This window comes from Benincasa hispida, chromosome 9, assembly GCF_009727055.1.
Source record: "Benincasa hispida cultivar B227 chromosome 9, ASM972705v1, whole genome shotgun sequence".
Taxonomy (NCBI): Eukaryota; Viridiplantae; Streptophyta; class Magnoliopsida; order Cucurbitales; family Cucurbitaceae; genus Benincasa; species Benincasa hispida.
In genome coordinates, this window is record NC_052357.1 from 32,003,312 (window position 1) to 32,029,263 (window position 25,952).

The following is a 25,952-nucleotide window of genomic DNA, read 5'->3' on the forward strand; positions in this document are numbered from 1 at the left end:
TTACATTAAAAACAAAAATTCAGGATGTTAAAGATATTTGATCAGTGCTACATTTCAATTACTCAACAACTTGTTGATATATCAACAAAACCCTTCACCTATAATCGACTATTAGGGGGGTGCACAGTTCGATTCGATGCGATTTGGACAAAAACCAAGGATTGAACCGAGCAAATCGATTTGCAGTGTGAATCTCTAAAAACCAAGTCTCTTCAGTTATGGTTTTTGAACCAAATCCACGGTTTGGTTTGGTTACAACCATTTTTAAAAATTATTTTTTAATCTTTTGCTTAGTTGCTTGCTGTCCCAACCAAAAACAAGTTCAACTTTTTTTTTTTTTTTTTTTTTTTTTTTAAATCAGCCTTAATAGGAAGAAAAACGTTAAAGATATTAGCAAGAAAGGATTGGAAGTGAAATGTTAAAAAAATTAACCAAAAAAAATACCTCTGTTGTGTTAAAAAAATGGCGGTGGACTGGAGATAAGGAGAGTATACTCTCGAAGTGCAGGTGGACCAGACTAAGTAGATGGTGGAGATGGCGACTAGCGGTGGCATGGAGATGGTGACTGGCGGTGACTGAAGGTGGCGTGGAGGTCTGAAGGTGGAGATTGAGAAAATGGTGTGCGACTGCGTGAAGAGTGAGACTGAAGGGTGAAGGGATTTAGCTTTCGGATTTTATTTTTTTTTAAGTCTATTTGATAACCATTTTGTTTTTTATTTTTGTATTTGAAAATTAAGTCTATATCATCTATATTTCGTATCATTATGCATCTTTTTTAAGTATGATGATTGCATTCTTACCCAAATTCCAAATTTCAAAAACAATTTTTAAAAGCTACTGCTTTTAGTTCTCAAAATTTGACTTGGTTTTTTATAGTTCTCAAAATTTGACTTGGTTTTTTAAATCATTGGTAAAAAGTAGATAATAAAAGAATAAATTTGAAAGTAGAAGTAGTGTTCATAGACTTGATTTTCAAAAACAAAAACTAAAAACAAATGGTTACCAAATGATGCCTTAAATTTTGTATTATTTTACTTTTGGCATTCGGTTGAGCATATATTTTAATTATGGAATATATATATATATATATATATATATATATAATCACTTCAATTCGGTTCGGTTCGATGACATTTATTTTGAACTCTTGAACTAAGAACCGAACTGAAGTGTGCGGTTCTTTCCGTCAGTGAACCGAAGGTCTCATAAATTTAAAAAAATCGAAGGAAACGTTCCGTATGGTTCGTCAATTTTGTCCAATTTTTACACACCCCTATTGACTATGTTATCTTCGAGACAAATTTATGTCTTCTTAAGCCTCTATTTGAGGGGATGTTATTAATGAAAGTTTCGGGTATTTTTTAAGTTGTCAAGAATAGTTATTTTGTTATAGGTTTGTTTCAAAGCTTTAAGTCCCATTTGATTGTTATAAATACCTTGTGCATTGAAAAAATAATTCTCAATGAGAAATATCATTCCCTTCTTCATGAATCATTTATGTGGTCACTTTTTCGATTTTACCACGACTCATTCTAGTGAACTATCATAGGTCCAAAATTGCCGATTACAAATCAATTTTGTTTTCTACTATATTCTACTTTGTTGTCTAGTTGTTTTTTTTTTTTAAAAAAAAAAAATTCATGATAAAACATAGATTATTATAGCTATATTTATTATATATTAATGAAATGAAACTAAACTATACTCTCCCCTACTTTCTCTTCTAACAAAATAATTAAAACGATTGGTCTCCGTAAAAACAATAATTTATCTTCATATTTTAAAATTTTTAACGATTTGATAGCTATCATATAAAATTTCATCAAAATCAAGTGTATAGTTTTATAAGGTGATGATTTAATTTTTGTAGTTTATAAATAAAATACTTGGTCCTCAATAAAATTATTGATCTACTAAAGAAGAAATCTCATTAAATTTTGATAATAATTTTCAGAGTAATTATAATTGGTAGTATTTTTAGAGATAATCACGTGTATAACATCATTTTAAAAAATTACAAATATCAGCGATATAATTCTATCGTTAATAAACTATTACAAGTGATATGGTCTATTACTAATAGACTCCTACTAACAATGTGGTTTATCACCTATAGAGTATTTAAATTTTGTTATATTTGTAATTTTTTTACATTACATTATATCTTCGTCTAATGACTAAATTTGTAAGTATTTCTAAGTTTTAACTTAAAGATAGTAATACATACTAATAGATTCTATTCTCATATCTCCCCTTCTTATGCTTAAAAAAAAAAAAAAAGACTAAACATTTCAAATTTTAAAATACAAAAACTATAAATTGATGCATACTCAAGTTGAGTTTTTGAATATATATATGCCAAAGTTGGTGGAATAAATGCTTACAAATTTAAAATTACAAGACCAAATTCTTATTTGATAAAACTTAAAATGTTGGGACAAAATTGCCTATTAACAACAACAACAACAAAAAAAAAAAAAAAAAAAAAAAGAAAAAAAAGAAAAAGAAAAAGAAAAAGAAAAATTCTCCCCCTTCGTTCCCCGGCACCCGATTTCTATAATTCTCCGATATCTTCCTTCCGTTTTTTTCTGTTCTCTCCCCAGTCTTCCTCTCCGCCGCAGTCGCAATCGCTCGCCGGCAAGCCCCTACTCCCATTCTCTCAATTATCTCCTTCTCTGCTGCAACCTCCGCCGCCACGCCACCGCCTTCTGCTGCAGCTCCCTTCATATCTCCGTCGCTTGCCGCCAGGGTCCGATTTACGGTTCTTGCCCATCTCCGACATTAATTTCTCTTTACATACTTGCGCCTAGACTAGGTGTAATGGATTCGAGACCTATCATTATCTTACTTTAAAAACAATTTTCTTTTTCTTCGTCATTGGGACGAGGTCGTCAATTCATGAAGATTATAATTACATGCTCATATATATATATACATATATATTTTAAGCAAGCATAGCATAGCATAGTAATTATGGTCCCTTTTTTTTCCCTGTTAGAAGAGGAGTGGGCATTAGATGGGCGGCGAAACATATGGTGATTCCCCAGACGAAAGGGATGAAGGTAAGCCAGTTGATTTAAACTAGTTTCAGGCTCTTTATTTGGATGGATTTGTTATCTTTTCATGTTAGGAAGTTGACAGTTTGAAACATCTTTTCTTTCTTGTTATTCTCTTCATCTTTGGCATGAGTGAGGTTGGTGGAGCAAACTCAAATCATGAGTTTTCACTAATGTCAAATATGGCATTCTATACATTTGTTCAAAAACATCTGGTATACGATGCCTGGGGTGTCTTATTTATAGGCTTATAGGAAGTCAAATTATAATACAACGAACTTATAGTGAACGACTTCCTTAATTCTAATATGCCCAGCAATTACAAAAATTTATATTGACTGATACCAAGTAATTAGTAACTCATAGTAATAAAATTAGACACGAGTTACCTACTTCAGACTCCTCCCCTCTACCCCAACAGAAGTACTCATACTGGAGTAGAAACCAATATTCATCCCAATGGTAGCATTTAACAGATGTGAGAGATTGATTGCATTTGAAGTGTGTAGATCTTGTGTTTGTTCAATCACATGGCATTAGGTCTCACTTCTTAAGAACTTGACATGGTTCAACCCAATGTAGGATGTCAGTCAATGTAGGTTGTGTGGCAATGAAGGATGTCTGGGAATTTCTAGAATACACAATGTAGGATCATGTGGAACTTCCACATGTTTTGTATATCACTCCTACATTAAATGCTGTGGATCTATGAGTAAACACCAAATCGGTTTTATAATCCATGTAACTCATGGGCATGTTATTTTTGGATGCCCTTTTCTGACGAAGTATAGATTCTTATGGTGCTTGTCGTTTAGAGTTTTCTTTTGATCATAATCCTTGGTGCATATCGTTTTGGGATCCAATGTGGGAAACACCTTCAAACACTTGATATATTCTTATGATATTTTGACTGCAGATGATGACGACTATGAGGATGCTAATGGTGGCAATCGATTCTTGGGGTTTATGTTCGGGAATGTGGATAATTCTGGTGATCTTGATGCCGATTATCTTGATGAGGTAATATTATTGCTCCTTGTGACATATTTGTAAAATTAGATCTGTTATAGGACAATGTGCCTGGAATATGTAAGCTATGAACTCATTCTATTAGAAGATTGTCGTACTGAAATACTGGTTTTGGCACCATAGATTTTGCAAATAGACTTGTTATCTTCCACATATAAGCTGTTGCAGTATGCAAAGTCTGGAGAAAGCCTTAACTTGTTACATTTATAATGGACAGTTCTTTAAATAATTTGACCTTTCATCCTATTTGTCTGACACTCAATTTCTGGTCATATTATATTATGGATATTGAGGATACAATCTTGTGTTTTAGGATGCTAAGGAACATCTGGCTGCACTGGCTGATAAGTTGGGTCCAACTTTGACAGATATTGATGTAAGAAGCTTTTAAGACTCTGAATATTATCTAGTTTTATTTGTTTTTGGGGTTTTGTATGTAGCTTCCTGTGTTTGCATACCTGTCTTGTTTCTCTTTAATAACATATGACTACTGTGTCTTTCCGAGTTTGATAGGTTCTTATTGTTCTACCATTTTTTTTGAGGCCTGAATTTTTTCAATCTTTTCAGTTGTCAACGAAATCACCAAAAATACGATCAGATGCTGTTGAACCAGGTGAAGTTGTATTCATGGAAAAAATTACTTAGTAGTCTTCTGAGTTTTTGTTTTTTTAATGTTTGATACCTTAAATCTTCAAATGCACTTTCACAATGCTTACTAAAAATATCTTGTGAACTGTGCATTTTCTAAGCTTAGCAACGAAAGCAACTTAATATAGAGATATATTTTTTGAAACGGAAATGAGACTTTTCATTGAAATACTAAAATGTGTCTAATGCTCAAAGTACGATATATGAAACAAAAGGAAGATTAACAACAAATGAAAGTACAAGCTTAAGAAGAAATAACGGCATTCCAATTTAAACTAATATCTTGAATAGAGTAATCAACAAATGATTTGGAAAGAGAGCACCATGAAGAAGCTTTGACTTGAGCAATCTCATAATGATCAAACCAAGGAAGGGACTTGTCTTGAAAAATATGTTAGTTCTTTTCAAACCAAATTTATGAGAGAACCACTTTGACTCCATTCACTACAAAAGGTGAGGAATAGCTTTTAATGAAGGCCCCTCAAAAATCTGAAATACATTCTCCTTGAATTCATTGCACCACGCCCACTGCAAATTAAATAGAGAGAATAACTTCCTTAAATTTTTTTTGAGATAACTACACTCAAAGAATAAATGCTGGCAGTCTTCCCCATTTTTCATGCACATAGGGCAAATTGAGGGGAATAATGAGTGGCCTGGGAGCTTTTTTTGAAGGCACTTTGAGCAATTAAGATCTCCAAAAATCACAAGCCAAATTATGATGCTAACTCTTCTTGGACAACTTAATTTCCACAAAGCTTTGTACAGGTTTGAATCCATGGGAGAGGTGGCAGCTAGATGCTTGAGCAAAGATTTACAGAAAATTGACCTCAAGCTTCCAACTTCCAACTTCTTGTATCTTGTCTTTCCACTACCTTTTGACCCTCTAAGGCTGCCTATAAATTCTGAAAATCTGACATCTCTTCATGTCTTCATCCTTCAGCAACCTTCTAAAATTGATAGACCAGGAGAAATTGTTTTCCCAATAATAAAAAATTGTCTGATTGGCAATTGAGGCAATATGGGCTAACGTTGGGAGAAAGAGCACAATGAAGATGAATTCAGCCATATGTCTTTCCAAAAAGATATTCTTGTGCCACAACCAAGTTTGAAGGAAACAAACTTTTCAACTTGCAACCATGCTCGAGATATATTAATCCAAGGACTTCTGAGGCTCCTACCAACTTTACCGGATGTGTGCTAATTATGAGAACCACGTCCATGAATGCTCTTCACCACCTTACACCATATCACATCTTTTTCGTGAATATATCTCCAACCACACTTTGCTAACAAGTATAGATTTCTGTTTTTTAAGTCATCAAAGCGAAGAACCCCGTGATGTAAGTGCTTTGAAACAACATCCCACTTAACCAAGTGGATTTTGTTGCCACTTACCCCTTCCAAGAGATATTTCCCATAATTTTCTCAATTTCCTCAGTTACCTTCACGGGCATAGCAAAAGAGGACATATAATATATTGGGAGATTAGATAATACTGCCTCGTTCAAGGTTTAATCCTCCTCCCGAGATAAATTAAATCTCTTTCATCTATTGAATTTCTTTTTAATTTTATCAATGATTGGCTGCCAAAAAGACATCTTTCTTGGATATCCTCCAAGAGGGAGACCAAGATACAAAAACGACTCCTCCTTGCAATTCAATTGAGAAGCCGTGGCCAGCAGCCTATTTTCTTTAATATTCACTCCACATGATGCAGATTTTTATCCACATGGTGCTTGCAATTCAGAGGAAGAGATTTGATGACCTTGGCTAAGATTTTCATCACCTTTTTCAGACAGAGGACAGTCAGCCGATTGACAAGTCCAAAGACTCATTATTCACTCCTATTGATAAGGAGACTTCAGCATCCAATTTCAATAATTGAAGCTTGTGATATTTCATTCGGTTGAGCAATGGTCTCATAATCCTGACAAAGGTTGATAATCTTAGAATCTTGAATTCTGTGGACCACATCGGGGTGCTTCATTGTTTTTGTCAACTTTAAAGAGCTCTAGAGTTCTCCTTTCAGTGATATTCCTTTGTTTCGGCTGGTTTTGCTTGTTCGTTTAAGGCTGGTTGGCTTGTTTTTGAGAAGGTTTCTTCTTTGGCAGATTGCAAACCAATCCTTTTATGATTTCTTTATCAAGCCTCTTCCGCTCTCAAAGCTCCATGTCCCTCAAGCTTCAATTTTGTTTCTCTGTCTTCAACAGTCAGCAGTCTCGTTTGAAAACTTTTGTTCAATGGGTGATTTTTTTTTTGTTATTTCTTAGGGTTGGTCCCTCTTTTCTTTTGATCTTGTTCTTGTTGTGGTGAAATTTCCATTGTATTCTCATTTTTACTCATGTTTCTTTGTACTTTGAGCATCAGACTCATTTCATTATTTCAATGAAAAAGTCTAGTTTCCTTTTGAAAAAACATGGTGCAGATTTTTCCCAATTGACTTTTTGGCCTGAGCACCAGTCAAAAAGCTCAATGGTTCTTCTAAGTGAATTCAACATACAATCATCATCTTTACAGAACAACAATGTATCATCAGCATATTGGAGAATGGATATATGCACCTACCAGGCTGCCCTTTCCAACTATGAATTCTTTAAATGCCACTTTCTTGTGGATCAGGCCGACTAGAGAGCTCAATAATTCACTAACTATAAGGAAAAGCAAAGGAGGAAGGGGGATCTCCTTGCCTAATTCCTCTAAAAGCCTTGATTCTTCCTCTTGGTCTTCCATCAATATAAACTGAAAATTTCGGGTTTCTTACACAGCCATTGATCCATTGGATCCATTTGGCATTGAATCCTTTTAGTATTAACACATTTTCCAGAAAATCTCAAACAACTCTGCCAAAGGCCTTTTCTAAATCCAGCTTCAGTATCCAACATTTTTTCTTTTTAACTCTATATTCCTACACAACTTCATTTGCTATAAGGACGGGATCTAGTATTTGCCTTCCACTAATAAAGGCACATTGAGTGGGATCATTATTAGTCCAGGTGCTTTAGCTATTCTACTAACCAATGACTTCTAATTTTTTCGAGTATTAGGGCTTTCTTACTTAATCTTGGGAGGATGTTCATTTTATTTTTTTAGAAATTGGAATTAGGACAATCATTTTAAGTGTTATTTTAGTGGATATTTATTGTTAGAGGTTGATATACTAATGAGGCATGATAGGTATAGTTATGTAGTAGGTTCGTTGATGGTATACTTAAATGTAGTAATTTCCTTGATACTCCAGTATCCATGAAACGTGCCACCTTTCTCTTTCAGTAATAGCCTTACTTTTTTCCAAAGCACAAATGAGACTCCATTTCTTTTTTTATTTATATCAGAATCATGGTTTATTATACATCTAATTTATTTATTTATTATTAATTTTTTAATAAATTTATTAATGTATGAATTTAAAAAAGAGGGACAAAAGCCCAAGCCAAAGGAGTTTCAAAAGATTTGTTCAATCAGTCAAAAGTGAAGAGGAACTATAAGAGTTAAAAGAGTGCATTTACACCAAGAAAGAGCTAAAGGGAAATTTGTTTAAAAAAGCTGTCAAAGGATCTTCCCTTCACGATGAAAAGCTGATGATTTCGTTTTATCCATTTAGTCCACAAGAAAGCCCAAAGGTGCATCCATATAACTTTCTTCCCTTCAGTGAATGGGTGGCTATTAAGTCTTTGAGAACTTCTTCCCCGAAAGCAATCAGAATAAAATTGGGTTACAGAACTATTAAATCCTCTCTTTTAGCTTTTCAAGCATTAAAGAAAAGTTATGTTTTTTTGTTAAAAAAACATAAAACCTTAATGAGTAGAACAAAAGGGGAAATAAAAGTCTCAGCTCACACTAGACACGTCCATAGGTTGTACCATTCAAGCATATAGGTTTATATTATGTTGCTGTCAATGTTAAGTACATAATTCATCTGTCCACTGGCATCGTCATCTGACTCTCTTTGACTGGGCTGGTGGGCTTGCTGGGATTTGTATTCTCAGATTATGATGCGAAGGCTGAAGATGCAATTGACTATGAAGATATTGATGAAGAGTATGACGGTCCAGAGATTGAAGCCACTGGAGAGGAAGACCACTTATTGCCAAAAAGGGAATATTTTTCTGCTGAAGTTTCTTTGGCTACGCTGGAGCCTACAGCTTCTGTATTTGATGATGAAGATTATGATGAGGATTTTGAAAAGGTGCCTGATGTTGTAAATGGCAATGCTGAAGCTCAAAACATCCATGCATCAGGTTTTTGTCATTATTCTCTATATTATTACTGCTATAATTTCACCTGCTAGGCTGCTACTAAATAAGCATCCCATGTAGCTAGAAGTTCTCTTGTTGTGTTTGTTTCAGATGACATGATAGAGTTTGCAGGATATTTTCATTTTTCTTATATTGCTGAATAGATTTTGATTTGTAATCAATAGTTTTACTTTTACATTCATCGTGTTTGATACTTTGTCTTTTTGCTGGTTAGAGTTTTTCTGTACATTCCTCATTTACTTATTTTTACAAGATTGGATTATAAGTTGTAAAAACTAGATCTTTGTTTACACTTTAAGATGCCTGTATTTACTCTTTTATTTTATTTATTTATATTTTAATTTCTGTCTTAAACATGGGAATAAAATGGCTTGTCAGTGAGCTTTTCTGAAATATAGTCAATTTTTTTTTGAAAAAGAAACAACTTTTATTAATCAATAAAATTAGTACAAGAGATGAGTACTTTGATAATAAAGGCGAATACAAAGAATCAAGCAAGAAACCAAAGGATCAATAGGTGCACCCAGGCATTTCAACTAGGTTGACACCCCCATAGCACCCTCATCATATCCAACATAGAGAAAAAGCCATCAAAGGCTAATAAAAGAGCAGTTTAATGAGACAATACAAGGAAAATCTTTGCAAACGGACGATGTAAAGAACTAAGCTACAATGATCTAAATTACATCAAAGAAGTTAAGACTGTTAAGCATACTAATGAAAGAGAGGCTGCTGTCTCTATCGCCGGGGCTTCGGTTAGTCTTCCATTTGAAAGAAAGGCTGCCAATTTAACCTTATGTCTTGCAAGGAATAGGCTTCAAAGCAATTAGAAAGGGAGCACCAAAGAGAGGCGTTGAGTTTTGCCACCTCAAAGCGAGCAAACCAAGGAGTTTCCTTCCCATTGAACACTTTTTGATTTCTTTCAAACCAGATTTCAACCAACACTAGAATAATGAAGTTGGTTTTACATTTCGTTTCTTGAATAACTAGTAGTAATGGTGTTATAGCATTTGCAGTAGATTTTTATGGTTGCATGATTTTGGTTGATGTGCCATAAGCTTCCAAATCATTCTAGTACCGTTCTTCAGGGCTTTAGAGATCCATGTTTAGCAGATTAGTGTTATGAAATTTTGATAAGGTCTCAACAATAAGCATTTGAAAATGTTGCATAGTATGTGATAACTTCAAGGTGCCATATTAGCCACTATTTTTTTGTCGGGTGCCATATAAGCTTCTTTTGGGATGCATGTTTTAAATACATAACTTCTAGTCTTGGAGAAGTCGCATGAACAACTCCTCTTGGAAGATATGTTTATTTTCTCGGGGGAGGACTCACCCTTATTCGGATAGTTTTGGTTGGAACTGTAACTTGCTTTCTTTGTTTAGGGGTCATGTTTTGGTTAGTAAAATCTGAGAAGATGAAGGAGAAACTTCTCATTCTATGAAGCGGGAGATAGTGACAAATAGTTGAACTTGGTGGTCTAGGCATCGATAATCTAAAATTGTGTAGTGAGGCCTTATTGGCCATATGGTTTTGGCGTTTTTCTAAGGAAACTAATAACTTGTGGCGTAAGGTTATTGTAAGTACAATTCCCATTCGTTTGAATGAACCTCAGGTTGAGGTTCGTGAGACACTTCTTGAAATCCTTGAAAAGTGATAAAAGGGGTTTCTGCTTCTCTCCTAGTTTGTTTGGTCTTTTTTGGGTGATGGGTTGCAAACGTAGTTTAAGGCGGACAATTGGTTGTGGCATAAACCCTTTTGTTCCTTGTGGCATAAACCCTTTTGTTCCCTGTTTCTTCGTTTATAACATTTATCTTCTATGAGTCATTTGGTAGCCTCTATTTTAACATCCTAGTGGGAGTTTCACCTTTCTCAATCTTGGGTTTGTCTTTTTTCTATGTTTGGGGATTTTCCTATTACTGGGAGAAGGGGCATTTGTCTTTAGGGCCCCGATCCTTCAACTCAGTTCACTTGTAGTTCCTCTTTTTGCTGTTTTATAGGTACCTACCTAGTTCGCTTGATGTTCCCTTGATTTGGATGATTAAAATTCTCAAGAAGGTCAAATTTTGTGTGGCAGGGCCTCCATGATTATTTTCTTTAAAGAATAAAAAAACAAGGAAACATAACTTTTCATTGATAAAATGATAAGAGATTAATGCTCAAGGATACAATAACTATTGAAAATACAGGGAGAAAAACCCACGATAGAGAAATTTTATTAATTTGTGTTACACTTACACGACACTCCCGACTCAGATATAAATAGACCCAAAAACCCTAAAGCAATAGACACATTGTAAAAAGACAAAAATGCCCTTAGGGCAAATACACCATATTTCAACACTCCCCCTCAAGTTAAGACCCAACTTGCTAACACAAGTATCAATGTTCTGTCTTGGTAATCCTTTTGGTGAGAACATCAACAATCTGTTGGCTTGAAGGGATATAGGGAATACAAATATTGCCACTGTCCAGTTTTTCTTTGATAAAGTGCCTGTCAATCTCCACATGTTTGGTTCTATCATGTTGCACTGGATTGTTGGCAATACTGATGGCAGCCTTATGATCACAGTAAAGTTTCATGGGACCATGACTGTCCTGATGAAGATCAGACAGAACCTTCTTCAACCATATTTCTTCACATATTCCTAGACTCATAGCCCTGTACTCTGCTTCAGTGCTACTACTAGCAACAACTCCTTGTTTCTTACTCTACTAGGTAACCAAATTTCCCCACACAAAAGTACAGTACCCTGAAGTGGATTTTTTATCTGTAACAGAACCTGCCCAATCTGAGTTAGTGTAAGCCTCAATGTATCTTTTGTCATGTTTCTTGAACATTAAGCCTTTTCTCGGAGTAGACTTCAAATACCTCAGAATCCGAGTGACAGCTTCCATGTATCTCTCATAAGGAGCCTGCATAAACTGACTAACCATACTAACAACATATGATATATCGGGTCTGGTATGAGACAGGTAAATCAATTTTCCTACCAGACGTTGATACCTTTCTTTATTTACAGGAACCCCTTCAACAAAATCTCCCAGCTTGCTATTGACTTCAATAGGAGTATCAGCAGGTTTACACCTAGTCATTCCTTTTTCTCTTAACAAGTCCAGAGTATATTTCTGTTGAGAGACGAATATTCCTTCTTTCGATCTCGCTACCTCCATCCTAAGAAAATATCTCAAACTGCCAAGGTCTTTGATCTCAAATTCATCTGCCATCCTTCATTTTAATTTGACAATCTTTGCTATATCGTTGCCTAACAAAACGATATCTTCGACGTAGACAATCAGAACAACTACCTTCCCTGATGCCGATCCCTTAGTGAACAAGGTATGATCAGAATGCCCTTGAACAAACCCTTAGGACTTAACAAAGGTAGTAAATCTATTGAACCAAGTCCTCGGAGATTGCTTTAATCCGTATAGGGATTTCTTCAGTCTGCTGACTCGATTATCAAAATGGGCTTCAAAACCTGGAGGAGGGCTCATATAAACCTCTTCTTCTAACTTACCATTCAGAAATGCATTTTTTACATCCAGTTGATGTAAGAGCCAATCTCTGTTAACAATAACTATGAGGAGAACTCGAATCGTGTTTAGCTTTGCCACTAGAGAGAAGGTTTTTGAGTAATCAACCCCATATGTCTGAGTAAACCCTCTCGCAACCAGTCTGGCCTTGTACCTATCAATAGTCCCATAAGACTTATACTTAATAGTGAACACTCACTTGCACCCGACGGTTTTACGACCTTTAGGAAGTGCAACTAGATCCCAAGTTTTATTTGTTTCAAGCGCTCTCATCTCTTCCATAACAGCAACTCTCCACTTGGGAAGGCCTTATGCACATTGGTCGGTATCATCACAGTATCCAGGTTGGTAGTGAAAGCCTTAAACTCCAAAGAAAAGTTATTGTAAGACAAGAAACTGTCAATAGAATGCTTGGTACACGATCTAGTTCCTTTCCGTAGGGCTTGGCATATCAAGAGTAGCATCATAGTCACCAGGTTTTTTAATTGCTCATTAGTACAAGAACGGTGACGAGGCCCATGCTCTTCCTTCTGTTGCAAGTTTTTAGTCTCCTAAGTACCTCCTGGTAACTTATTGATCCATAGTCTTGACCTCGTCTGAAATCATTTCATTAACCACATCACCCTCAACACACTCATTTTTACTTTCAGACACACTATCAGAACAGGTACCTTGAGCTGGTGCCTGTTTCGATTCTTGGACAATTTCCGGTGTAGCAACAAGGGGAATTAAGATTCTTCCTGTAGTATGTTATCTAGGGCACCTGTTGCATAGGATGGACAAGATCATTTGTATCTGGGATAGGCTCAGAAAGGAGGTCTATAGGAATAGAATATGTGGATGAGTTAGCCTCTTCTCTAGTGGTCGCCTCCTGAAGAGGACTAACCGGAAAAAAAGGTTTATCCTCGAGGAATGTGATGTCCATAGTGACAAAGTACTTCCTGGAGGATGGGTGAAAACACTTATAGCCCCGTTGATGAAGAGGATGGCCGACAAACACACACTTTTAAGCACGAGGAGCGAACTTAGTTGGTGAGGACCGTGGTTATGAACAAAAGCGATACACCCAGACACCTAGAGGGGAACATACGGAAAAAGATGCGTGGAGAAGAAAGATTCTTTAAAACACTCAAGGGGTGTTTGGAATTAAGAACACGGGAGGGCATTCGATTGATTAGGTGAGCTGCAGTGAGTACAACATCCCCCCATAGATACGAGAGTAGAGACACAAAAATCATAAGAGATCGAGCAACCTCAATAAGATGGCAATTTTTCCGTTCAGCTACCCCATTTCAATTTTGATGGACGATGCCTTTCGAAGTCAAAAACTCACGAAGGGTGTGATTAGCAAACTCCCATCCATTGTCACTCCAAAGAATGACAATTTTAACATTAAACTGGGTTTCGATGATAGTGTAAAATTGTTGAAAAATAGACGTCACTTCTGAATTATCAGTGAGAAGAAACACCCATGTAAGACGGGTGTGATCATCAATAAAGGTGACAAACCAGTGCTTGCCGGATAAGGTAGTGACGTTCAAAGGACCCCAAACACTACTATGTTTTGCACGTATACAGATATCACAAGACAAAGAAGAAACATCCACATTACAAAATAAATGGGGAAACAAGTACTTCGTATATTGAAAGCTTGGATGTCCAAGTCGAAAGTGACATAACAAATAATCCTTTTTAGAAACAGTTAATGACGATAGCTGTTTCCGCAACGTATACAAATGTGAAACGTTTTGCCTTTTTGAATACAACTATTGGACCGTATCCTAAATATCCGAGCAGTAGTTGAATAGAGCAGGGGCTTTCCGATCTGAGGTTCCATGCTGTTAATCAGTATTGAACGGAGGAGAGAGTCCTCTCCCTTCCAGGAGAGGGTCCCCAGGGTTTGGTCTCGGTATCTCACCAGTCAGATATCCGAACTTATGTCGCCCCTCGAGAACCATTTTAACGGATTGAGACTAGGAGAAATAATTCTGGCCATTTAGTTTCTCTTCTATGGTTATCCCTGCAGAATTCCCCACAAAACTAGACAAAATACTTACGGTAGGTAAATTAGAGAAAGCTGTTATCGGATTTTCCGAATACAACGGAAGGCCAGAAGACATGTCTGAACTAGAATTTGTCTGAAGATTCGTCGTGGTCCCAAAGACCGCCCCAAGCACTGCAATCTGTTGCTGAAGACTTGCTAACTATTGTTGGATTCCAACGGAACCGCCATAACCAATTGACCCATGCTGAGGTGGAATACATGGTGTCGGCATGGGATGCTTCTGCCCACATGAACCCGAAAACGAAGCCTCAACTATGGGAAGGGCAGAATGGAGTTGTGGCTGGGCTGGAGGGACTGATTGCGGCGAGGCTGGAAAAGAAGAAGATGGCACCGAAACTAGAAACCCACTGGAGGATGCGGTTGAGGCAAGATCACCCGGTGCGGTTGGGATGCTTGAAGTCAGGAGGCACCCGAACGGTTGAGCAACGCTGGACCCGATCGGCTGGAAGGTGGTTGGGGACCCGATCGGTTGCAGGAACGACACGGTTGGAGAAGCTCCTAGCTGGGTGGCTGCGTCTGGGTGGGTTCCGACCTGCTGAAGCTCAGGCGGCGCGGCCTGGCTGATTTCGATCAGCTGCTGTGTCTACACGGGCTGAGAATACGGGGTTAAAAAAGGGTTTTGGGGAGACAAACCAGGGGCGGTGAAAAGTTGAGGATGGTTGATGGAGATCGGAGCCGGCTAGGGTCGGAGTTGACGGTGGATGGAGAAGAGTAAGACAGAAGTCAGAGGGAACTTGACAATGTAGTTAGGTGGGAGAGGGGGAGAGAGGGGGTTATGGAGAATGGAGCACCTTGAAGAGATGATCAAGGGTGGTGACGGAAGGTCAAGGACAGATGATCGGAGTTGGCTATGGACGGAGAAGTCGGAGGGTGGAAGACAAAACAGTTAGGGTGGGGGAGAGATCATTGCAGGGAGAGAATGTCTCGAGTGTTTGCCTCAGTTGGACTTTGTCTCCATGGTGGAGTTATCGCTATCAATTGCCTTATTAGGCAATTGTCCAGAGTTTTTAAATTGCTTCCTTTTTCTGTTCCTTCCCCCCCTCGAGAGTTTTGACTTCTAGGGTCTGTATAGCTCATGTGCCTGTCTGGGATTAGGGAAATTTCTTTGGCTTTCTGATTTTTCTGCAGTTTTATGGAGCCTTTTGCTGGAGAGGAACAAAATAATAGTTCTTGGGAAGAGGTTATATCCTTTGCTAGGTTCTATGCGTCTCTTTGGATTTCCATGTACAAGAATTTCTGTAGGCCTTACTTTCCTAGATTGGAGCCATTTTTATTAAACTTTGGCCCCCTTTTGTGTGTTGTTTTACTTATATCATATATGTTGTTGTACTTTTTCACAAATGGAAAAAGAAAAATTATGGAGACTTGCATTTTGTCTACTCTTGCTCTCATAGTTACAGAATTCAACTCAGAAATCCTCATTATGTTTTTTCTCCAAATTGTTATATTTTGTGTTTACCGTTGAAGTCAGACGATAGGTTTTGTTCTCTTCTATCTTGCAATTATTCTTTCTATTTTTAGCGAGTCTATAAGTGACACCATACTGTTGAGAGTGCAATTCAGGAGCAACTAATAAAGAAGCACAATTCAATGTCAACAGGCTTTCATTGTGGACACATGTTAGATTTGTCTCCTAGTCGATTATAATGACAACTTCTGTAGTCAACTCTGTGAGTCGTTTATCAGATGATAGCAACCCCTTTAATTATGTTTGGGAAAAGAACTATCTGTGATTGATATCTGACCAATTTTTCTTTCTTTTCTTTGATTCCTTCTCGGCCAACGGTAAATAAGTGATATTTGACCAATTTTACAATGATTCTTCCAGATGAGCAAGGCGAATGCCTTGAGATTGTTTCCGAAGGAGAAAAATCTTTTGCAGTTGATGATCTACAATCTGCTCCCCTCAATAATGAAGTTATAACTAGTGATGCAGAAGGTTTGCTCGAGGTTGGTTAACGATTTTACTTTCGCATTTCGGATATTTTGCTAAAGGTGAAATTTGTTCCTCATAGTTCTTAATGTTATTGGATCTTGCTATGTTATTCTTCTTCTTTTATTATATTATTTTGACGGTCTTATCCAAAAAAATTATTGTTTCGACGAGAAATCTAATTTATTGATTTTTTTTGGTTACGTTCAAATTTTGTTTCGTAACCTGATGTACATTGTGACAGAGAACAGTGGTACCTAAGAAATCTAAATTGTTCAACCAGTTAGTTTGTTCTTTATGCAACATTATCTTTCTAGTTGTAATGTTAACTTTTAGTCATAGGGTGACCAGTTGGTTTAGGTTTTGCATTGATACCGTCATGTCTGAAGCATCATTACAGTTCTTGTCTGATTGTTAACAGGGGACGCCTGAAGTACAGAAGCGGCTACAGGATGAGAAGTCTCATACTCCCTTACCTGTATTGTGCATGGAGAATGGGATGGCAATCTTACAATTTTCTGAAATTTTTGGTGTTCATGATAGTTTGAATAAAAAGGAGAAGAGAGACTCTAGATATAGTACTCGTAGAGGTGCATGTCCCACAAACCTTATCTGCGGCTCTCTATTTCAAGTTCTTTTTTATCTCGTCTCAAAGTGGCATGATTATTTTCATTAACTACTATAAATCTGTAATTGTTTCGAACACAATCAGTAGCTATATCACTGACAGTCTAGCAACCAACTGTTTTTCTGGATTAATTTGAGCTTATGGCTTTTTATATCTTGTTCTTTCTCCGTCATCTTTTCAGATAAGTATAGGTCTGCAGATGTATCTGATATTGTTGAAGAGGATGAAGAGGCATTTTTACATGGCTTCAGTCGAGGTGTATCATATGTGAAACCAGCGTATGTTGTTAAAGATGATACTACTATGTTTGATGTGGATGATCCAGAATATACAAAATTTGGTGTTGTGCAAGGGGTCGATGTAATGGCTTCAAGAGTGGACTGGCGACAAAAAGACCGTTGTTGTGGTGCAGAACCCATGAAACAAATTGTTGCAGAAAATGTTACCATTGGATCAAATTCGTTATTGTTTAAAAAATTTTACCCTCTAGATCATCAAAATTGGGAAGAGAGAATTTTGTGGGACAATTCTCCGGTCTCAAGTAAGAACGCTTCTGGGAGTTGTGAGGCATCTGGATCTGATATTGAAGCTTCATCTAATAGTGACGTGGAACCACAAGTTTCCATTCAGATTGTTCGATCAGAAGACCGTATTGGTCCAAATGGTGAGGGACAGAGTCTTTACCATCATGGTTTTCAGTTATTGGAGCCTTTTGGCTCTAGAAAAATTTCAGGAACAGAAGAGTCTGTATCACCAGAAATGATTTATCATCCTCAGATGTTGAGATTAGAATCCTGGAAGGATGTGGACGATTCTTGCCAATCAGATGGTATAAAGGAAAGTATTTCAGATGAGCATCAAAGTTATGCTGTCAGATCCTTCAGCAAATTTTCTCCAAAGAACAGAAGAATGCTGGAAGGTTCTTGGTTAGACAAAGTACTATGGGAAACAGATGAACCTATTGAAAAACCAAAGTTTATATTTGATCTTGAAGATGAACACATGCTTTTTGAAATTTCAGATGAAAATGAATCGAAGTACATTCAGTTTCATTCTGGAGCTATGATTTTAACACGGTCATCAATGTCAATCAATGGAAATTCTTTTGAGATATCCGGAAGTGGAGGTCAAGGTGGCTGGCGAGTTGTTTCTAATGACAAACACTACTCCAATAGAAAAGCATCTCAGCAACTGAAATCAAATTCTAAAAAACGTTCTGTTCATGGTATCAAAGTTTTCCATTCAAAACCCGCAATGATGTTACAGACAATGAAGCTGAAGTTGAGCAAGTAAGATTAGTTTATTTATTTATTTATTTTTATAACAGGCCTACTAATATAGGCTTCAACTAACCTCATGAGACAATTACTTGGCCTTCAACATTTAGTATTAGAAGACTTTGTAGCGTATTCTGTATCTTAAGTAGGTAGCCACTATATATATATATTGATGAAAAACATTCAATCATAATTTCGTTGATATTGTGAAATTACAAAAGGGCAACATGCCAAAGGGATTACATGTTGCTCTTCATATGTAAGTGCCGTAAGATTATTAAGAATACATCCGTATGGTTACATGGATCAGCTTCTGACCTAGAATGTGTTGTATGTCCCAACGCTTTCTTGGGAGTCGATGTCTATTACAGCTATTACCTTGACACCAAAGAAGAGATTCTCATAAATCACAATTGTTTGTTCCTGACTTCAAGAAGAGAAATCACTCTTAATTATTTAATGAAAAATATTGAAAGAGGGAAAAGGTTGATTTTGAAGAAAAAAAATCTGTCTTTATGTATCCAGTCTAGATATCAGCTCTAATTAGGATCAACTATTTTTTTGATATTATTTACATCTTTGGAAGACATTGAGCTCCGCTTGATTGCTTATAGCTTGCAATACATTAGTTTTTCTGCAATGATGGACGCCATTTGATTGATTTGTTATTTTTGCCATTAGTATTGCTTATGAGTATTATATGGATATAAAACCAAGAAAAAGCTATATGATAAAGAGGAAGAATGGCTTATGAATATTATATGGATATAAAACCAAGAAAAGGTTATATGTTAAAGAGGAAGAATGCTGAAGAACAGATGGATTGGAAAGTATCATACAACCACAACAAAATTTGATCAATGAGTATCCATATACCTTTTTCATTGTTTTCTTTTGGATGATAGCTATATTTTATCAAAAGCAATTTCCTAATGTGTTTTTGTCTACCTTTTTTGCAGCAAAGAGCTAGCTAATTTTCATCGCCCTAAAGCTTTATGGTATCCACATGATAATGAGGTGACTGTCAGAGAACTACAGAAGTTACCTACCCAAGGACAAATGAAGATTATTATGAAGAGTTTAGGAGGCAAAGGCAGTAAACATATTGTTGATCCTGAGGAGACTGTTTCGTCAATCATGGCCAAAGCTTCCAAGAAGCTAGGTTATCAAAATTTTTTTTTTTTGGGTATTTTTCGCTAGTTTATCCCTTGTACGATTTGTGTAATGTACGTGCTGTGCTGTATGATCACATGTTTTCTTTCCTTCTTATTACTAAATTATGTCATGTGACTCATAACCTTTTTTTTCTTTCCATCCTGGCTAGATATGAAGCCCTCTGAAAATATCAAATTATTTTATTCTGGAAAGGAGCTTGAAAGAGAAAAGTCTTTGGCTGCCCAAAATGTGAAACCAAATTCCTTACTTCATCTTGTTCGTTCGAAAATATATATAATGCCAAGGGCACAAAATTTGCGTGGTGAAAATAGATCTGTGAGATCTCCTGGAGCATTCAAAAAGAAATCTGATCTTTCTGTGAAAGACGGACACGTTTTTCTGATGGAGTAAGTGAATGTGGTTTCTCTTGTAGAATATTGATGCTTTAAATCTTGTGTTCATTTTGGGGCTCTTCTATGTTGATTGTTGCCTCATTTGTCAAATTAATTCTGCTTCAGTGTCTTGCTCATATGCGAAGTTTGTGCTGCATTGGTTAACAGTTGGCTTTATTTTTTGATTGTTCTCATTGTTTTAGATGAACAAGTCCTTTGCATGCTATAGCCCAATTGTCCATTCTGTAAAAATTTGCTAGTATATCCTCTGAATTAAGAGAATGAAAAAGGAAACGTCTTCTAAAATTTGAAAATCCCAAACAGTCCATTGAATTGAACATTAAACGTCACTTATGTTCTGATGGTTGCTTATGCTTTCAAATATAAGTACTGTCCGCATTTGACATTCATTCATTTATTATATTTGTTCATTATTTGTTATTATAATGTTCATATGCACTTATACTAATGTATAGAAAAAATGTGAATCAAGGTATTTTGGTAGTTCATCTTATTGGTACGGAGTAAAATTTGATTATAAAACATGAAAATCTACATAATGGGAAAGACTCACTATGATCTTGTCTGCAATTTTATAAATCAAATCTCAAGCAAGGTAGGAAAATGTCTATTTTAAATAGTTTTAAATTCCTAGAACATTGATTTCAATAAAATAGTCTTCACTTATAGAAGAATTGATTGCATTGGAGACCCTTTACAATAGAAGAAATTAAGTGCTGGGTTTAATAACCAATTGGCATTTCATCTATCAATATGAGAAGTTGTTTCTTGCTATTAAAAAAACAAACACCTGGCTTTTATTTTTCATATTTAAAAACAAAGCCTTTTCTTTAATCTTTTTTTTTTTTTTTTTTTAACTTTTAAGTTATGAATGTATGGCTAAAGTGGACAATATCATACTAATGTGGAGATGTGTGTTGTAGTATATATATATGTATATTAGTATGTATATCTGCCCTTTATTGTAAGTGTACATTCCTAGTTTAGGGTTTCTTTGTATGCCTATATATCTGTAACTCTAATCTAAATAACAAAGTATTTTTCCACTATTGAGCACATGCTATCCCTTTTTTTAAGAAAAAACGACTGAGTACATGGTACCAAAGTAGGTCATGTGTTCAAACCCTTGTGATGTCAATTCCTTCCCGATTAAAATTGATTTCTACTTGTTGGGTCTTCTACGAATTTTTAAAATCACAAGTGAGGAGAGAGTGTTAATGTGTTATATAATTATATTTACCATAACCCATCAGCTTAAGCATTTGGGTCAATTGGTAATTTAACAATGTGGAGGATTGTTACGCCAAACAATTGGTATAAAGGTCCTGAATTTGATTCCCCGCAAAGTCATTTCCTCCCCAGTTAATATTGAATTTCACTTGTTGGGCTTCAATAAGTTTTCAAGTCCACAAGTGAGGAGTGTTAGAGTGTTGATATAATATTAAAGAGAAGTTAGAGAGAGAAAGTCTGAAGAGTTAAGAATAAATCTGTATGGTTACATGGGCTGAAGTTTCAGTGGCACATTTTGTCTTCTTTGTCGGATTTTGTGTTGCATCTTGGTTCTTTGGTTTGTCTTTATTTATTTATTTATTTTTTTCCTCGATGGACTTGTGAGCATTCTTCATTGAGTAGGCCTTCAAAAGGATTTGATTTTTGATTATTTTTGCTGTTTCAGTTTTCGATCCTTGGGCTGCAGACTTTTTCTATGTTCTTAATTGGTTGTAATGGCTGTATTTGTTTTTGTTTTATTGTACTTTGAGTATTAGTCTCTTTTCATTTTTCTCAATGTAAAGTCTTTTTTCCTTTAGAAAAAATTTGAAAGGTTTTGGCAATAGATGGAGATGGAAACGAGGTTGGTTGAAGACCCCTAATTTTTCCATTATTAATAATGAGAAACCAAAGGAGAAATTTGTGGCTACTTGGGGGCTAAGTCAAAGAAATCCTTTTTATCTCCATTCCTCTTTATAATTATTGGTGGTGCTCTAAGTTGAACACTTCAGTTTTGTCTTGAGAAGAGATTTTTGAAGGCTTCAAGGTGGGAAAAGATTCTGCGGAAGTGGCCGTTCTTCAGTATGCAAATCAGATATTGTCTAGATGAGAGTTCCCTTGCAAGAAGTGGTGGGATATCTTAAATTTAGTTTTGGCTGGTTCTGGTTTGTCTTTGAATGTGGCAAAAACTTCACCGATTGACATTAGTGTGAGCTTGGAGGAAGTTAGGAGTTGGTAATGTAATGCGTTGACATGCTACGTTTGCTTTCTGTTCATTTTTGGGATAAAAGAAAAAAAAAACAATTGCTACTTAAATGCAAAACTTTGAAACTAAAGTTTTCCCTTCATAATTATTATGAAGGGTAAACTTTAGTTTCAAAGTTTTCCATATGAGTAGCAGTTCTTTTCTCCGGTTAACATTGGTTCAAAGTCCTCCAGTTAGACACTTGTTTGCGTTATCCTTAGTGAGTATGGACGTTAAAAGTTGCTGCACTTGAGGTACTTATTTTTGTTTTTGGTTTGAAGAGAATGGTTGTTTCTCGGAAGGTATGAGTATGACCCATCAACGGAAGATTTTCCTTTCTTTATCGTCTCTGCAATGGTTTGAAGCTGGAGATTCTGCATCCTCCAATCAAGGCATTCTTTCAAAAGAAGGTGAGAAATGATTGTGAGGTTGTTCGTTTAGCTAAATTTCGTTCTTTGGTTGGTTGGTTCTTTGAGTGTGCCGTTTGGCCTAAAACTGAAGGAAGAAAAAATCTACATGTTCCAGCTGGAATAGATAAGAAAGGATGGTTAATTTTTTAGGAGATGATCAAAGATTCCCTCACAACTTTTGATAGGTTTCAGTCTTAGTATCATTTCAAGGAGTTAGAAGTTGAACGGTTCTCTTCTGAATTGAAGGGTGCCAAGGTGACTAGGAGAAGTTTTGCGGATGTGGTTGGTCAAAAATATTTTTCAAAACCGAATGTTTCTCTTCTGAATGACCCATAAACAGAAAATTTTCCTTTCTTTATCGTCTCTGCAATTGTTTGAAGTTGGCTTGGTGGAGATTCTGCATCCTCCTATCAAGGCATTCTTTCAAAAGAATGTGAGAAATGATTGTGAGGTTGTTCGTTTAGCTAAATTTCGTTCATCAGTTGGTTGGTACTTTGAGTGTGTAGTTTGGCCTGCAATTGGAGGAAGAAAAAATCTACATGTTCCTGCTGGTATGGATAAGAAAGGATGGTTAGTTTTTTGGGAGATGATCAAAGATTTCCTCTGAGCTTTTGATTGGTTTAAGTCTTAGAGTCGTTCCAAGAAGTCAGAAGTTGAAGATTCTCTATCGAATTGAAAGGTGGCTGAGAGAAGTTTTGCAGACATGGTTAGTCAAAAATGTTTTTCTTATTCTAGCTTGGTTACAGATTTTTCGGATGCTATGATTGGTGTTCTAAAGTCTGAATATGCGTCTGTTTAGGTTTGAAAAAAGAAGGAAGTAGTGGATATGAAACTTGATTTAGTGATAGTAGTTATCAGGCTGGAAAAATCAGATGCCCCCTCGTTGCATGAAGAGTGTATTAATCTGATGGTGGAAATGATGTTTCAATTATTAATAAGAATGATATTCTCTTTCTAGACGATAATGAGCCATTAATTCATCCTCTCTCCTTTGAACATTAAAAACAATGCTCTTTTGGAAATCCAACAATCTAAGCCAGATGTTCCTCTCTCTCCTCAATTAATTAATGGAAATCAACCTGATTTAGTATTTTGTATAATCATCTTTGGAAGAGGAAAGGTTAGTTCACTCGTGAATTAAATAATGAAAGGTTTATATAATTTTTTTCATAAGCATTATTGTGAAAAGGTGCTTCAATTCATGTATCCAAGGCAATAGATGTTAATTTTGATCACATTGAAGAAGGTTGTACTCAGGCGCTAGTGCCAACTTTAATATCGTCACATTGAAGAAGGTGGAAGTAGCGGGAATTTTGTCTCTAAGAAGCTAGTGGCTGCCTTGAATCTCAGGGTTGAAGCTCATCCAAGTCCTTACAAGATAGGTTGGTGAAGAAACGTAGTGGTTGGGTGAAGAAAGGTGGTGAAACACAAGTAAAATTTGCACCATCCCTCTTTCAATTGATAGTGGCTATGAAGATCAAATATTATGTGATAGATTAGAAATGGATTTATGTCATATCCTCTTGGGAAGACCGTGGCAGTATGATACTCGAACCTTGCACAAGGGGAGAGAGAATACTTACAAATTCAATTGGATGGGCAAGAAAGTGGTACTACTCCCACTAGACAAGAAGAAGGATGTGGGAGTAAAAGTGAAACAGGAAGATAGCAACCACTTGTTTATCACAATCAGTGGCAAAACATTAATGAAAGAAAGGGGGCTGATATTTTAGGACTACTTGTTGCTGAAAAGTCCGAAGAAACTAGAAGTTGGAGTTCCTTCGGAAATACAAGATTATTTGATTAATTCCCACAATTGAAAGAAAAACCCGAGGGGCTGCCTCCTTTGCGAAACATACAGCACCATATTGATCTAATTCTGGGAGCTATCAAATTTGTCATTATAAGATGTGTCCTAAGGAGTACGAAATCCTTCATCAACATATCGAGGAGTTACTAAAAAAAAGGATATATTCAACCGAGTTTGAGCCTGTGTGCAGTGCCAGCCCTACTTACACCAAAGAAAAATGGAAGTTGGATGATGTATGTTGATAGTAGAGCTATCAACGGGATTACAGTGAAGTATAGCTACCCAATCCCTAAAATAGGTGATTTACTTGATCAACTTGGAGGAGCTTTGAATTTTTATTTTTTATTTTTTTTTTGGTGGAAATGGACGAATCTCTTTATTAATAGTAATAAAATGAAATGAATGCTCAAAGTACAAAATATTTATATAGAGAGCAAGTTACAAAAGGCCAAATGGATCAGTAGGCACACTAGGACATCTCAATGAGGTTGACACACCACCATAGTGCCCTCATCATCTCCGAATAAAGATATGCTAAAAGGATCCAAGGCTAAAAACAACCCATACAAAATATAAGTACTAATATGTCAACGTCCAAGACAAGAAGCTAGAAGCTCTGAATCGCTATAAATAAACAAAACAAACAGCCAAAATCAAAAGCAAACTATGCTGTAAAGATAAAAGCTCGGCAACTTAAACAAAAGTTTTGAAGAGGATAGGCCTCAAATTGCTTGGATTGGATGCACCACAAATAAGCATCATGACGGGCGACTTCCAAATGGTCTGACCAGCCAAGGGTTTTTTCATGAAGCATCCTTTGGTTTCTCTCACACCACAATTCAGCCAAAAAAGCCTTGACCGTATTGAACCAAATCAAACGGGGCTCTCTCTTTAGATGTGGACCAATTAAAAGCTGCTGCATGTTGTATCTAAAATCATTGTTGAACACCCATGAGGTATTAAAAATATTATTTTCTCTCAACACTAGCTGAATATGGGCAAGTGAAAAAGAGGTGTTGTAGATCCTCTCCATTCTATTTACAGAGAGAACACATGAAAGGAGCCTTGATTTTTTCAAAAGAGGACTTGAAGAGTGAATACCACTGGACTCGAATAAGGCTGAGGGATGAGTGAAAGACTGCATTTAACTGTTACTTCTCATTCGCAGATCGATGACCAAACAAAGTTATCGTAGGTGACCTACATATTAATCCAAATTCAATGTTGCTAATCTCAAACCTTATTTTGCTCGTTTGGCATCCTAATTGTCATCCTCGAGTCTGATTCTAGGGGGGTGGAATATGGTGTACCAAGGGGTCTTTTTGTAAAACTAACCAAGGAGTTAGTTAGTTAGTAGTTGTTATCTTGTTAGCATCTTGTAATCACTTTTCCCTATAAATAAAGACCTCCTCCCTCATTTAGAAGGAGAGAATCATTTCATTCAAAATTAGTCTTTTGGTATTACACCAAGGCCTTTTAATTTGATGGTCTTTTGTTA

The 25,952-nt window shown here is 36.3% G+C and overlaps 1 protein-coding gene across 6 annotated transcripts in view; it reads left to right on the forward strand.

Annotated features, from left to right (window-relative positions):
- Nucleotides 1–2,461: 2,461 nt before the first annotated feature.
- LOC120086679 (transcription initiation factor TFIID subunit 1) overlaps nt 2,462–25,952 on the forward strand; it is a 38,605-nt gene continuing 15,114 nt past the window's right edge. For 2 of the 6 annotated variants that reach the window (XM_039043434.1, XM_039043435.1), the window contains exons 1-11: nt 2,462–2,761; nt 2,999–3,062; nt 3,973–4,076; nt 4,399–4,461; nt 4,653–4,698; nt 8,723–8,974; nt 16,424–16,545; nt 16,950–17,118; nt 17,338–18,445; nt 19,393–19,619; nt 19,758–19,995. In XM_039043434.1, the coding sequence (XP_038899362.1) occupies nt 3,017–3,062; nt 3,973–4,076; nt 4,399–4,461; nt 4,653–4,698; nt 8,723–8,974; nt 16,424–16,545; nt 16,950–17,118; nt 17,338–18,445; nt 19,393–19,619; nt 19,758–19,995 (2,375 nt within the window). In that variant the 5' untranslated portion in view covers nt 2,462–2,761; nt 2,999–3,016. The remainder of the gene's footprint in view (nt 2,762–2,998; nt 3,063–3,972; nt 4,077–4,398; nt 4,462–4,652; nt 4,699–8,722; nt 8,975–16,423; nt 16,546–16,949; nt 17,119–17,337; nt 18,446–19,392; nt 19,620–19,757; nt 19,996–25,952) is intronic. The other 4 variants (XM_039043440.1, XM_039043437.1, XM_039043438.1 and 1 more) reach the window with 4 other exon arrangements.